This window comes from Scleropages formosus, chromosome 17 (assembly GCF_900964775.1).
Source record: "Scleropages formosus chromosome 17, fSclFor1.1, whole genome shotgun sequence".
Lineage (NCBI taxonomy): Eukaryota > Metazoa > Chordata > Actinopteri > Osteoglossiformes > Osteoglossidae > Scleropages > Scleropages formosus.
In genome coordinates, this window is record NC_041822.1 from 18206551 (window position 1) to 18221069 (window position 14519).

Below are 14519 nucleotides of genomic sequence, written 5' to 3' on the forward strand. Positions count from 1 at the left end.
CCCTCCTCCTCCAGCCTTGCGCCCTGTGTTGCCGGGTTAGGCTCCGGCTTCCCGTGACCCTGCTTGGGACAAGCGGTTTCAGACAATGTGTGTTTGTTTAATGCACGGGGCCTCTCGTTATCTGCAAGACAAAATGATGTGATTCTTAAAGTGCTGAAGGATGAGTACCTCAGTCCAAAAATAAACTGTGTGACGGACACGGGTAACGCCGCAGGCTCGGCCTCTGTTGATCACTATTAAACACAACCTGCACGGCTCATGCAATCTCAAGGCAGACTATCCGAGTGACAGAGCTTCCAGCACGGATCTGCGCTGGAATACGATAAATATTTTTAAAGAAAAAACTTAATTCTGACACACATCGAGGCTTCCAGACTATGGTGCGTAGACTGGATCGCTGTTGGACTTGCTGAAAGCATTTGGTATCTGTAATCTGTAATTCCTACATGATGCTTGTGACAAACGGCCTGGTTTGCCGCACGTGAAGACATTCACTCAGGGTTTCTAGATTCTTTTAGTCTGTGTTCTTGTACTCTAGGGCTGGGAGAGGTTTACAGGAAACAGAAGGTTACAGGTTTACAGAAAAATAGGAAAAAACTCAAACTCCTAAACACTTGGTCTCCTGTCTCTCCCCATCTCTTGCTCCAGGGAAGCGTTCTCATTGTGAACAGGATGGGTTCTTATAGCAGGTCATCTCATCGTCAGGGGTGTTATGCGTGTACGGTGTGTACACCACTGACATATGCGGTTCTTGCAGAGGACATGCTTGAGATGTGTCTGTATTCTATGTGTTGTTTTCTGGACCTGGGCCTGTGCACTGTGCTGCGTTCCTCCACGCTCATGTTCATTCTCCCCGCAAAGCTTGAATCGGTGTCTCTCCTCATGTTAGCTAGTCCAAATAAGTCTCCAGAGTTAGGTAAAAAAAAAAAAGAGATTTGAAATATATCATGTTTAATCTGTCAGCGCTCTTGTGGGGAACAAATGAATAAAGAGAGTGAACGAAACTGGTTGATGCATACTTGGAACAATCCACCCACGTAGTTTCCAAACCCAGTGCTTATCTTGAGGGGAACTCTGGCACATTTATGTAACTACAGTATTTGTATTTCTCTTTATTAGCTGATGTCTTTGTCTAAGGGGACTTACAGCTCTTTACCAATTTTTACAGCTGAGTGTAAGTGTGGCAAATTCACTGTACATGGTATAGAGCTAAAGGAGAAGGGACATGGTGGTACAGGGGTTAACACAACTGCCTTATAATTCATAAGCTGCTCTGTGGGCACGAATACGAGTCCAGCACAAGGAAATGCGAAGTCTGAATGCTTCCGCACCGTAAATGCACACGGAAGAATGGAGCAGGGAACCACTTCCGGTCCTCACGCGCCTCCATACTGAGGTAAGTGGTCAAGAGCTGGCTGTTAACTGACTGGCGCTTCTGCCTCATTAGCAGTCGGACCTAGTTCCTTCAGGCTGCAAGACGACACTCAGGCGCCACACCCTTATTATTTCTTTCTTTCTTTATTTTTTTTAACTTAAGTTCAGTGGCTTTTTTTTTTTACTTTTCCTCGTACTCCGCTACAGCAGGTGGCGCTATGCGACTTTCCCGCTGCGGCTCCTCTCTGCCTCTGCTTGAGACAAGAGAGGAAGGAGTAGGAGGAGGTGGTTGTGGTGAGGGCTGGCGATAAAGAAGGAGGAGAAGCGGCGGCGCAGCGATGATGTCCGACTCCGTGGTGACCTTCCAGAAGCAGCTCGCCTCCATCCTTGAGGCTCTGGTGCGGAACGCCGTGTGCGAGATCACGCGCCTGTACGAGAGCAGCTTCGCGGACCTGCAGTCTGTGCTCGCGCAGAGCGAGCGCGAGAAGGCGAGTCTCAGAGCGAGGCTGGAGCAGGCGGAGCGGCGCGCGCCAGGTACCGCATCCCCCTCATGATGATCGCAGCCTACATACATACATAGCGTGTCACACACGCGAGCGGGCGGTCCGGGTCCGTATGAACAGTGCTGCAGGGATCTGTAACCAGTTGGTTGTTGGCGCTAGTCCCACTTCCCACGTTTAACACATGCCTGTTTTATCCAGGTATTTAACTAAATTACTCTAAAAGATGTGAATGTCCCTGCAGTCATTAGGTATTATTATCCTATCCTGAAGGGTACATCCCCAATACCCAGCTGTATGTGAATCAGATACTGCAGTTCGCTTTGGAAAGCATAATAATAATAATAATGATGATAATAATAATACCTGGGATGGCAGCAAGTGACTGACAATGTTAAGCCACTTACAATTATTTATCCATTCATACAGCTGGGTGATTTTACTGGAGCAATTTAGGCTGAGTACCTTGCTCAAGGGTACTACAGCTGGAGGTGCAAGTCGAACCTGCGACCTTTGGGTCCAAAGGCAGCAGCTCTAACAACTACTCTACCACCTGCATAATTGAGGAGAAATGCTTTGTTACTTTCAAGAAAAGTTATAACCATAAGAACAGTAACAATTTGTAGCATGACAGCACAGAGTTGAAAGGTTAAGGTTCCTGGTTTGAATATTCTGAGGAAATATGTAGTTACACCCTTGATAAAGGTAAAGACCCTGTATTGCGCCAATTAAAATGTCTGAATTTATGAATTTGCTTTGGAGGAAGGAGTCAAAGTTAAAGATTGACCTTCAGGTATCACAAAATTAGTGTTTGCAAACGATTTAAATGATATTTCAGAAACTTGGACAAAATATTTTATTGTTGGACTTCCACAGTAAGTGTAGTCTCAGTCCTCATGTGCATCTGTACCTACGTGAGTAAGGTACTCGCCTGCATCAGAATGCACATATGAAAGTATCTGAAGAGGTTTTGTCAACTTTTTGTTTATTCTAAATACAACAATGCATCAGAATTTGTTCAAATTAACTTCATTTACTATTTTATCATAAAACCAGAAAATTAAGGATAATTTAAATATCATCAGAGCAGCTGGATTTGTAACTTGTACCACAACAAGGTGCAAGATACTAAAAATAATGTTGTTTAGAGTGTCTTTTTGAGTAAAAGTAGGTGTTGTCAAATTTACTGCTTTTGTTTGCAGAAGCCCAGAAGAATGATGGACACATGGAAACAGTTGTCAAAGAAGAGGACTCTGAGGGTGATGTGAAGGTTTGTTTCTTCTGTCACAATGGCAGGAACAACTCTAATGCTGGCTGTACTAGTATTTACCCTTTAAAGCACACTTTACATTTATTCATTTAACTGATGCTTTTTTTTTTTTTTTCCCCCCAAAGTGACTCAGTGTTAAGGTACTTACAATTATTTGTCCATTTCTGTACCTGGGTAATTTTACTTAAGCAATTTAGGATAAGTACCTTGCTCAAGGGTATTACAGCCAGAAATGATAATTGAACCTGCAACCTTTGGGTCCAAAGGCAGCACCTCAAACCACCATGCTACTGGCTGGCCCTTTAAACCCAGATTTTGTGGGCCTGTTTTGCAGTGGAGTTTTGTAAATCAGACCTGCGTACTCTTTGAACACTATTTGTATTGGTAAAAATATATATGAGATTAATACATATTAATATATATTCTCGTTATTTGCACCTTACAACACATTTCGCTATAGTTAATACCATTTATCTGTACATTAATTCATTTTGAAGAACATATTATAAGGAATTTATTAATAATAATCACTTCAGTTGATCTCCTGGCTTCCTTACATGTGTGTTGTAACACATATTTTCCTTTCAGATGGACATGTTCTGCGCTGTTTGTGGAAAAGCTGCCGAATGCGAGCCGCCATTCTGTGAAACGTGCAGGAAGACAGTGCAGTTCCCCTCCCAGACACCAGAGAGCAGCAGTACTCTTGCCATGGTGCTGTCAAAAGAGGATGCTCCAGGTGTCTGTCATGTACATTCATGTTTACATTTATTCATTCAGCTGACACCTTTCTCCAAAGCGACTTAAATTATCAAGCTGCTTACAATGATTTACCCCTTTATACAGCTGGGTAAGTTTACTGGAGCAATTTAGGGTAAGTACCTTTCTCAAGGGTACTACAGTGGGGGGTGGGAATTGAACCTGCGACCTTTGAGTTCAAAGGCGCAAACCACAACGCTACTACCTGATGTACTGTAAAATGTTTAGCCATTGTGGTTTTTTTTTTTTCTTTTTTTTTTTTTTCTTTTTTGGTACTCTTGTGCCATGGAAGTTTTTATTGCATGGATTTGGCTCAAAAACAGCTTCCAAAACATACAAAATCAGCTTTCTACAAGTTTGAATGTTAGTGGCATTGCTGTGTCACATGCAGTTGTAACTGCGAAAATTTAAGCAATTTTTCTGTAAGATGTGACACGTTTTGCAGTCTGACCTGAAACAGAAGAAGGTGATTTTCATCAGTTGATTTTGTTTTTTGTCTCAAAGGAGGGAACAGTTTTGACTTGCCAAAGAGTTTGTACCTGAATGTGACTGAGGGAGATACAGAGGAGTTCCCCTGCCTGTTGGAATCCAAAAATGTCTCATCTTTGAATGAAGAACCCCGTGCCAGTGAGTGTGATTTTACTGTGCTCCAGTGCTGTCTGTGCATTGTAACTGTCTGTTGATTTACCACTATTTTGTCTTTTACCCATCATAATTGTGCGCTCATTTTTTTGTCCTGACATTTCAACTTTGTTTTCCAGAAAGCCCAGTGGCCCCTGAGGCTCCTGCGGTGCCTTCAGTTCGCCGAGGTCGCCCCTCCTGCGGGGAGAGGCTCTCTTCAGCTAAAAGAGCGCGGCCTTCCCCTGAAGTCGACAGTACGTGTGACAGTATGGCTGTAGAGGCCAAAGAGGTGAGAGGTGTAAAGTACTAAACCAGTCTGCAACAAAAAGCCTTTGCATCGCATAGATGATTATATGAACGCAGAGATAAGTAATTCATGGAGTTAAAAGGACCAGCAGGAAGTTTTCACAGCCTGCTGGAAGGTGTGTGTTCTCTGTAGATACCCCTGAGCTTTTGTTCTTCCTTACAGCAGGTGGCATAGTGGTTAGAGCTCTTATGCAATCAAAGGTCCCTGCTGTGAATTCACACACCTACAGTTGTAGCCTTAAGCAAGGTTCTTGCCCTAAACAAACTTACAAAATTAGTGCTGGAAATCACCTCTTATGATGGCATCTGCTAAATGGGCAAAAGTAAATAACCACTAACCGGTTAACCCCAAGTTCATGCAGTCAACCGTGTGACCATTTGCTCCACTTTTTCCAGCTTGTGCAGGCAGTTCTGTCCAGGAGACCTGGTGGGGAGCGGGTCCTGGAGGAGTACCGAGCCAAGGGAACGCTGACAGACACCACTAGACGGCACCTCATCAACATACTCGTTGCCCACATGACAGAGACTCAGGGGTAGGTTTCTAATGCACTTCCATAGAGCAAAGGCCAGGGGGCGCTGTACTTCCGTTCAATCTGTATTCACACCACTCATGTACTCTCTGTCAGGCTCTTTTTTTTTTTATAAACATTTTATTTCATCTTTAACACAGCATTTCTGTTTTTTTTTGTTTTTTCAGAACGACTCCGCCTAAAAATGTGCGTGAGCTCTATGCTTTGGGAATTATTACGCTCTTTCCCTCCCTCAAGGATCCCTTCTCTGAAAAGGGCTATGTAAGTAGGTAGTACATTCAGGGCTCTGTGTCTTTGTCTTACTGGGTTTTTGAGTGTATCTACATACATATATGTTTTTATTAAGTTTGTGGAGTCATTTTTTTCATGAAAATAAACACTTCCATGCCAGAGAATGGCTGAGTTGCTTTTTAAAACATTTTTTGAGTGGCAAAGTTTTTTTTTTTTTTTTTTTTTTTTTTTTTTTTTTTTTTTTTTTTTTTTAAATATATGGTTATCAACTGTGTATGCTTTAGGATTCATGCTTTTTATTGGTTGTTGACGTGTCCCAAAATTTGCCATAGGACATTTTTCCAAAGGTGAACCCCTAAAAGAAACTGGTATATATGTAACTGAACTAAGGTGTGGAAAGCTTTGTTTTGGGGATTAAGGGGAATGAACTCAATCTAAGAAGAACCCAAAGAGAAAGACGAATAAAAAAGAGGGAAAAAAAAAAACTGACCTCATGCTAGTATTTCCTGTCAAACGTTAAGGGCTATTCTGTCTGTTAGTGCAAATATTCACTTTCCTGTTAACAAACAGCCCTCCGGTATTTGTTGGTCATGTGACTGACGGTTGCGTTTTAGTCAGCTCTAATAAAAATGCGTGACTAACGTGTGACTGTTAGAGTATCATTTGCATAACATACCATAAATCTTGAATTCAGAGGTTTGATCGTCTCCCTTGTGTAATTGCTTTTATATAGTTTAACTTTGGGGCAAAATACTTGCTCATTCAAATTTCTGTATAATAATTAAAAATCACCAGATACTGGGAAATTTCTTCTAAATTTTGCAGTGCTAGGTAGCCCTGAAATTTTGCAGTGCTAGGTAGCCCTGAAATTGCTTGGTAGCGTCTGAAATTAACAGTGATAATTAAAGAATCAGTCAGGTCTTAACAGAAATTTGTTTTTGTAAGGCATGGGGGTGTGTGTGTGTGTGTGTGTGTGTGTGTGTGTGTGTGTGTGTGTGTGTGTCATCATTTTGTGATGGAAAGTCACAGACAAACATTTGTGTGTGCCTTCATGTTTACATACAAACAGGTGTGCTCATATGTTTGTATGCGGTCGGCATGTTGCAGGAGCACTTCTACGATGGCCAGAGTGGGACAGGCTACCTGGCATGGCGTCTGAAAACGGTGCAGCGCAAGAGTGTCCCGCGGAGCAGGGGCCTCCAGAAGAGTTCGGTGAGTCGAGGCCCGGATTTTGAGAGACAGACCCAGCTAAGCGCACAGCTGCAAGGGGAGAGCTGTGAGCAGGCTGTGTCTGACCTGGCCGACTGCACCGATCGCGAGCAAGTCTTCCTCAAGATGCGTGAGACCTTCCATTACCGGCGCCAGCTGGTCCACGACCCACAGAGGAACAGTACTGTCCTGTCCACCTTTCCCAGGCTGCTGGACACCAAGGGCCTGGTGAGTGTGGAACTGTAACGGCTGCTGTCAGGTACCTAACTCTGCCAGATAGCACAAAATACACGTTCTATGTTAACTGAATCAAAATTTCAGTTTGCTGTGTGAGATCTTTCTATACCACACATACAGCGGGAAGAACACAATCTATCTAAAAAGCTTGCATTAGTAGTTTTGAATTTTACTCTGTTAACTTGGTGTGTCTTTCTGAAACCCTGCAAAAAAGGTTTTTTGGTAGATTTATAGGATTTCTTGGAAGTTATTGAAGCGCCTCTCAAACGTTGTATCATTTAAAAGCATTGGATACCTTATGTAGGATGTATTTGAGTTCAATATTACAGCATGCACAGTTTGAGAGATGCACTTAGCATCCCCTGTGGCAAACAGAATATTGGCTGGTCTCAGGAGTATTTGTGTGTTCACATTGTTTTACCTAAGACCAGGTGATCAGGCTCGTTCTAACTGACAGGAGTGCGTCACCTTAGGAAGTCCCACTATGGAAAATGGTTGGCTTATTTTAACAGTAAAGACTTAAAAATCTGTCAGAGTAAAGGTTCAAAGTCTGTTTGAGTAGTTCATTGATCACTGTCAGGATTTTCAGCATGTAGAGCAGCACCAGTGAAAGGAAAATCTGCACAGGCCTTGACAAGTTGAATTTGGGGATTTTGGGATGAAGTTTCGCTTTTGCCAGTATGTTATCTTTTTGTGCATCTCTTTGCTGCTCATTTCCTCCACAGGTGAATCAGGACTTCACCCTGCTGTTTGGCCTGGAAACATCCTGCAAGCTGCTGGAGACATGGGACAGCTGTTTCAAGGCCAAGGTCATTAAGGAGGCTAAGTCGCTTACGCAGTCGGCAGACCTGTATGGCCTGCTGAAGTGTGCGGAGTATGAACCCAATGAAGATGAAGACCCCCCAGGAGGCCTTGGTCAGTGACCACAAGGGATGGCTGTGGGTATGTGTGCATGTGTATGTGTGTATTTATCCTTGTGCCCTTCTGCAGGGTGGGACAGTGACATGGCCTCAGTCTTGCTGCTGGTGCATCTTCTACCCCCACCCCCAGGAGGAAGAAAGGCAGCCAAAATAAGTGTTCGGGAAGCACTAGATCGCTTGGTCCAATTTCACAAGGTACATCTGCATGAAACGTGTAGCCTTCTATGGAGTAAACACCGGTTTTCTCATACAGTTTTAAGAATGTGTATCTATTGAAAGACTATATGAAAGAGAAGTTTAGCTGTCCATTTAGCACTTTCACTTAGCATAACTCCCTGGCTGGTTTTCTGCACCTTCTTCAATCTTACGCTTCCAATAAGGCCCTCTGTTTATTAGAGGGGTCCTTGCTGACAGGAAGCCTGTCTCTCAGTCGAATTCCAGGCCAGAGCTGCCTCCCAGCATGACGAATCAGCGGCAGCCCTACTTGGTAGCCGTGGGACGGAGGAGAGACCAGATCCAGAGCTTCTACATTGCTCTGGATGGAAACCTACTGCCCTGCCAGGCCAGCTGCTCCTTGGGGGCCTTCGACGAGCTCTTTAAAACACACTTTGTGTTTGGCCTGTCCTATGACGAGGCCCTGAGCAGCGTGTACACCTTCCTGCAGACTACAGTTTACCACATAGATGTGGGCAGTGTGAAGGAGAGCCCTCGCGTGAAGGAGCTGCGGGCTAGACTGCTGAACAACTGCTGATGACTGTGGCGGGCTGGCTCCACTTGTTTTCCCACTTGCCTGCCTTCCTGTGGACCTGGTACTCGCCAGCTCGTTCTGTTCATTAGGTCGGTGTGTTTTTGACACGGTGTAGTGCATTCTTCCCAAAGACCACTACATCTCTTTAGACACAAGTTGATGTATTTTTCCCAACTTCTTAAAAAGGAGGCAGTTATTTTCATCTGCTGTTAGACTTGTGATCCCCTCTCTGACTACTGGGAGTGCTGTTGCACTCGCTCGTTCTCGTCAGGCGTTGCTCTCTGGTGCTGCCACTCATATGGAAGGTAAGAAAAATGCTAAGTGTTAACAAGCTACTGCAGCATGCATCCCATGGAGAGCTGCAGAGAAGGTCAGTGCTCTGTGTGTCTAGTGGAAGAAAATGAACACAACTTCTATATCCAGCATATGCGCCATGGATTCTCAAACGGGCCAGATACAGATTTCAGAGCAGTCACACTCTTTGGAAATGCTAGGACCCTCCCTGCGAGTTCTGGCCTTTTGCCAAAAAATTGGTGTAATGGGAAAGAATATACTGAACCAACTCTGCAACGTAAGGAGAATCCTTGGAGAAGGATGTCATAGAGGAATAAAAGCTGGAATTAAGAGAGGTGTGTGTCATTTCGGTTGCTGTGCTTACCAGTTTAAAGAAACAGTTGTGCTCTGAGCTTCGTCCTGTATTTTCCCCCTAACAAAAGGACAACAGACATAAGCCCTCACCAAGTAAACAAGTAATTATCTTAAAATACAGTGAATTTTTTCCACACTTTGGTCTAATAAGAGAATGCTGATGGGTCATAGAGTATATGGGCAATGACCTGAAGTGTCAAAATGCTGTCTTGAAAAATATATTTTCTATAATAAATACATGGAGCATTTTATAACTTGCCCTACTCAACCACAAGCGAGTGTAGTTTTCCTAGCTTCATAAATCCCTGGGAGGCTAAATTTATTAAAATGGTTTGTGAGGTGTCAGTGCAGTATCTCTTGAGGTGACTTGGTCAGGTCCACAGAAAAGGAGAGGCAAATACTAGTGGTGAGACTTTAACACAATCTTTCTTCAAATTGACAAAATGTAATTACAGTTAGGGAAACACTGAGTTTAATTGAATTTGAATAATTCAGAATTTTTTTTTTTTTTGATGTACACAAGTAACTGTCATATCAGTTGGATTTGGGTCTAGTCTCAGTGGTCTGATTTCAACATGACCTGCTTTGTTTCCTGATGAAACATCCTTGAAATGAGTGCCCCTTAAGAGGCCAATCTGACAGGAAGTGTTCGTCTCTTCCCCCCCATCAAAGCTGAGGTCATCTGTCAAATGGAGAAAATGTGGTCAGAGCAGGGAATGGCGGTACGAATGTGTATGTAGCAGCACTGACTGACATGTGAGCTGAAGTTTTGAAGCTTTTCTGTGTCTAGTAAAGCGCAATGACTTTTGCTTCAGTGTGACTGATCGCATGTGAGGTTTACCTCACTTCTCGTGTGTGTGTGTGTGTGTGTGTGTGTGTAAGGTTGCCGTATGTAACGTGTGCTTTTGATACGTTGTGCTGGAATGTGCAGAAGGTTCATGTTTTTGTAAATATGTTAGTGCTTCCAGTGTGTGTAGAGCTGGGCTTGAAGTACATTCTGAATGGATCCTTTTTTTAGCTGCTGCTTTGGTCAAATACCAACTGTTGTTCAGCTGAGTGTCTGTCAGAGAGAAAAAACCCCTAAAAGTCAGAGGAACAATAGTGAATGACTTTTTTCAATGGACACTGATTAGCATTCAGCTGTAACATTTTACATTGTACATGTAAATTTTGTAAAGTTGCACATTGCTATTTATATACAGTTTACATTTTATTTAAATGTCAAGGTCATACCTGGGGATTCCATTACTTTACACACAACTTTAGGTTTCTAACCTTGCTACAGTTATTAATACAGTTTTGTTCCAAAGAGTGTGGTAACTGCAAGTTGTGTTGTAATTATAGGTGACGATCTGTGTTAAGAATTTTAACAACAAGCAATAATCTTCTTAGTGCAAGATCTTTGTATGTCAGCTTTAAAAATAGTTAATTAAACTTTTTATGCTTATTTGGCATTTATTCCTTGATGCAATACATGATTTTGGTGATGTAAATATCGGTGGTACTAGTATACAAAATTTTTACAAACCTGCTGCATTTCCAGGGTTAATTTTTAAGACTGCCAGTGTGGGAAAAGTGGAAACAAAATATGAAACTGAGGAACTTTGGGGGTTGTCTGCACAAAAATTAATGTAATTACACTTTTAAGTACATTGAGTATCAATAAGATAAATATTAAGGATGGAACGGAGGATGTTGGGCTTTTATGTCATCTGGTTGACAGGAATGTGAAGGATTCATGTAGCCTTGCTCCCATGCAGGTCTTGGGAGGCAATGTGATTTTTGGTGCAGAGCACTAAGCACTGGTGAAACGATAGATGTATCTCATAAACAACTGGTGAGTAGCTGTGTGTGTGTGTGTGTGTGTGATATAGCTATAGGGAAAAAAGTAGGAGTAAATCAAGATTTCAAACCAAAGGGTTGCTCTTGTCTGTTCTGTTACCTTGAAAGATCTGCAGCTGTCCCTTCATACAGTGAGAATTTTAAAGTCCTTTAGAAATTATATTTCATTCAGGTCTAAAACATAAAATATTGCAATATATCACTGTGCCTCAGATGTCATTGTAAACTTGCCAAATAAAATTGTAATTTGAATTCGTAGATTTCCCTTGTTTTGATATACAAACACATCACAACAGTAGCACAGCTTATTTTTCCCTTTTTCAAATTTCATCTGCGAGAATATCTGAAACATATGTGAGGAAGCTAGTTTATTCACAGGACAGATTTGCATATGTATCTGGTTTGATAATCATCTTATGAACTCTTTCACGCCATTCCTGCAGCTGAATGCTATTTTGTGCTCTGGAATGAAAGAGGGAAATTTTCCTTGTGTGATGGTGAACACATTGTGGCAAACTTGGCACATGACTTGAGCTGTTGGTGGATGGACAGCATTCATTACAAGCAAATCATTACTTTTGATGAAAAAAACTGTATCCACTATTCTGTTCAGACACTACAGGCAGAGGCTACAATGAAACAAAGTAGACAATAGTAATTTCTCAAACTCCATTATTACTTGGTGCCACAATGGTTAACCAGTGGTTGGGGAGTCTGTGGCATCAATAGGGTTGTATCCTCCCATTTTTACATCGCTCATTTTAATGCTTCCAATTTCGGAAGATGGAACATGGGACACAGACAGGCAGCCTCTAGATGCTATTTTGGAGTGCAGGGTTCTTCACTTTAACGGCTTTGGTAAATATACATTAAGTTGCTTTGGATATAAGTTTAATTGTATTAATGCAATTAACTGTGTCTAAGATTTGCAGAGAGTGCATTTTAAAGAGAAAAAGAACAGAATTTAAACCCCGGAAACTTGGCTGGACCCAGACTTGGACACAGCGAAAGCGATGTATTGTAATCGCCCTGGATAACTGAACAGCATTCACTGAGGAATGAGGTGGCGGTCATGTGACATTGCTAAAGGGATCAGAGTGCTAGCGGTGGGATTACTCAGAAAGCATTAAAAGGATCGTTTTTTTCTTCCTCTAGAGTCTTTGGTCAAACGGCACCCCTCAGGTATGTCAGATAGCGCTCTGGCACTTTTGGAGCCCATTGGAGAACACTTGTTGCCCAATACATCAGCCGACGTGGGAGGAACTAACTCACTGTGTGATGTGGCTGAGTAACAGTATGTTTATCTTTACACTTTTTGGGCCCCAGGAGAAAGTCATGCATTCCAGTTCTTCCTACAGTAGCGGCTCTGCTGAGACAGACTAAAAGAAAGAAGAAGGTGAGACTGCAGTTTCCAGGGGGGACTCTTTCCACAGCAAGTTGGGAGAACAAAGGACTGTGTTGTTAGACACCGAAGAGGAATCTTTCTTCTGTTTATTCTGTTCAAGAATCATTCTTTCTTCATGGACATCAAAATGAAGGAAGCAAAAAATTTTTATGAGTTTGAGTTACATATCACAAAATTTATAACTAATAGAGAAAAGTTTAGGAGGAAGTTGTTACATTTTATTACTTGTTTTTGACAGATCAGACAAATCTTATCTGTTGTAGAGCCATTAGAAAACTCCTGTTTTGTGGTTTCCCTGACTGATTCCCCTTGTAATTTGACATCATACAGATAAACAAGTTAGTCTACATTCCACTTTTGAGCATAGTTTATTTTGTCCAGGTCTGCGACTCAGAAAAATTCTTCCATACTGCGTTCCGTACCGCCCCTCACCCTGTTACCAACACACTGAGACATCACAGGGCATGTGATACACATTGGCATGCGGTGTGACTCGAAGAGAGAAATGTAATAAATTTCCGTGATTCAAAACCGAACTTGCTGAGCAATTTGTGTATGATGTTGTGACGAGTTGAAACGTTTAATGCCGCATCAGTAATTACTTTGAATTTTTTTTTTTTTTTTTTAAAGAGTAATAAACATTCTCAAAGTATAAAAATTGTGATTTATCCTCAAGTGAAGTTTACAGTGGAGGTCCTTATGTCCTACACAATCTCAGTGAATTTCTTTACTAAACATTTGCTCATTGATGCATAAAGCTTATTTGGTCAGAGAAATTTCCAGACCTGACTCTCTGCCTGCCCATTAAACCTGGCTTAGACTTTCTGATATGGTACCTCTAACTTCAGACACATGTAACAGCTTTACATTTAAACAGATGGATTGTAGCATAGGGTGGAGAGCTGCCTATGCCATAATCTTTCATGAAAATGAACTGACATTTCAATTTTAACCTCAAACTGCAAAATGTTACTCAACTGAATTATTCATTGTGCAAGTTCATATGCCCTCTGGGAAATATTACTTTCTTCACTGAATTGTGTGATTTTCCTTACCTGCTCCATTACAACAATGATATAGGCCTATAAAATGACTTTGGGATTCAAATTCTGAGAGATACTCTTGTAATTTGGCAGTGTTTCACTAGTATGTAAGTAAATCTGTCCACCAAGGTCCACTCCTTTTTTTACTGTCAACTTCACAGTCTAAAAAGTTGTTCAATAAAAAGTATTTTTTTAAACTACAATGATATTTCACTTCCCAATATATTGCACAAATGCATCTAGTCTTTTTTGTATTATAATTCACTGTGCCACAGCATTGAAACTACATTAATCAAAGTTGATGTATATTTCTATTCTCCGCTTCAAGCAATTCTGCTTTTTGACCTTAGTATTGCTTTTGATACAATAGTTCTTTCTGGTCTCCTGTGTTTATGTTGTAAATATTATTCATGGATCTAATTAAATATTATATGGTGTTTCATAGTTTAGTACTAGGACTAATACTGTTCTCTGTTGTAATACTGGTACAGAGGCATAAAATTTGTTTTAACTTTTATGTTCTATGTATCAGTACCACTGCATGACACTGCGTGTGGGTACCGTAGCAAACTTTTCTTTTGACGTAAAATAAGCGAATGACTAAAAATTCTTTACGCTCAAAAAAAATGCATACTCTTGGAGAAAAGAAAGACAAGATTTTATTCATCTATTAAAATCAGCTGAACATCCAGAAAAACTGGCACACATTAGCACATGGAAAATTCACCACTGTAATGTCTTGTTGCGAGCGAGTCTGAACGTCACATGTTATGTTACAACACATTCAACGTGCTGCAGCAAGAACATCATCAAAAACCAGGGGGTGTGACCATATTACACAAGGTTAAAGGTACCTATGTGAGGTCCCAGTCAGTTCCA

General features: G+C 41.6%; 1 protein-coding gene across 1 annotated transcript; it reads left to right on the top strand.

Annotated features, from left to right (window-relative positions):
• Window positions 1–1336: 1336 nt before the first annotated feature.
• On the top strand, window positions 1337–11491 carry LOC108937987 (uncharacterized). The gene is made up of 12 exons (XM_018758251.2): window positions 1337–1396; window positions 1582–1908; window positions 3077–3144; window positions 3733–3880; window positions 4405–4527; window positions 4662–4810; window positions 5224–5360; window positions 5525–5618; window positions 6696–7025; window positions 7760–7949; window positions 8025–8149; window positions 8385–11491. The coding sequence occupies exons 2-12, from the start codon at window positions 1713–1715 to the stop codon at window positions 8703–8705; spliced, it is 1881 nt and encodes a 626-aa protein (XP_018613767.1). The 5' UTR covers window positions 1337–1396; window positions 1582–1712; the 3' UTR covers window positions 8706–11491.
• Window positions 11492–14519: the final 3028 nt, after the last annotated feature.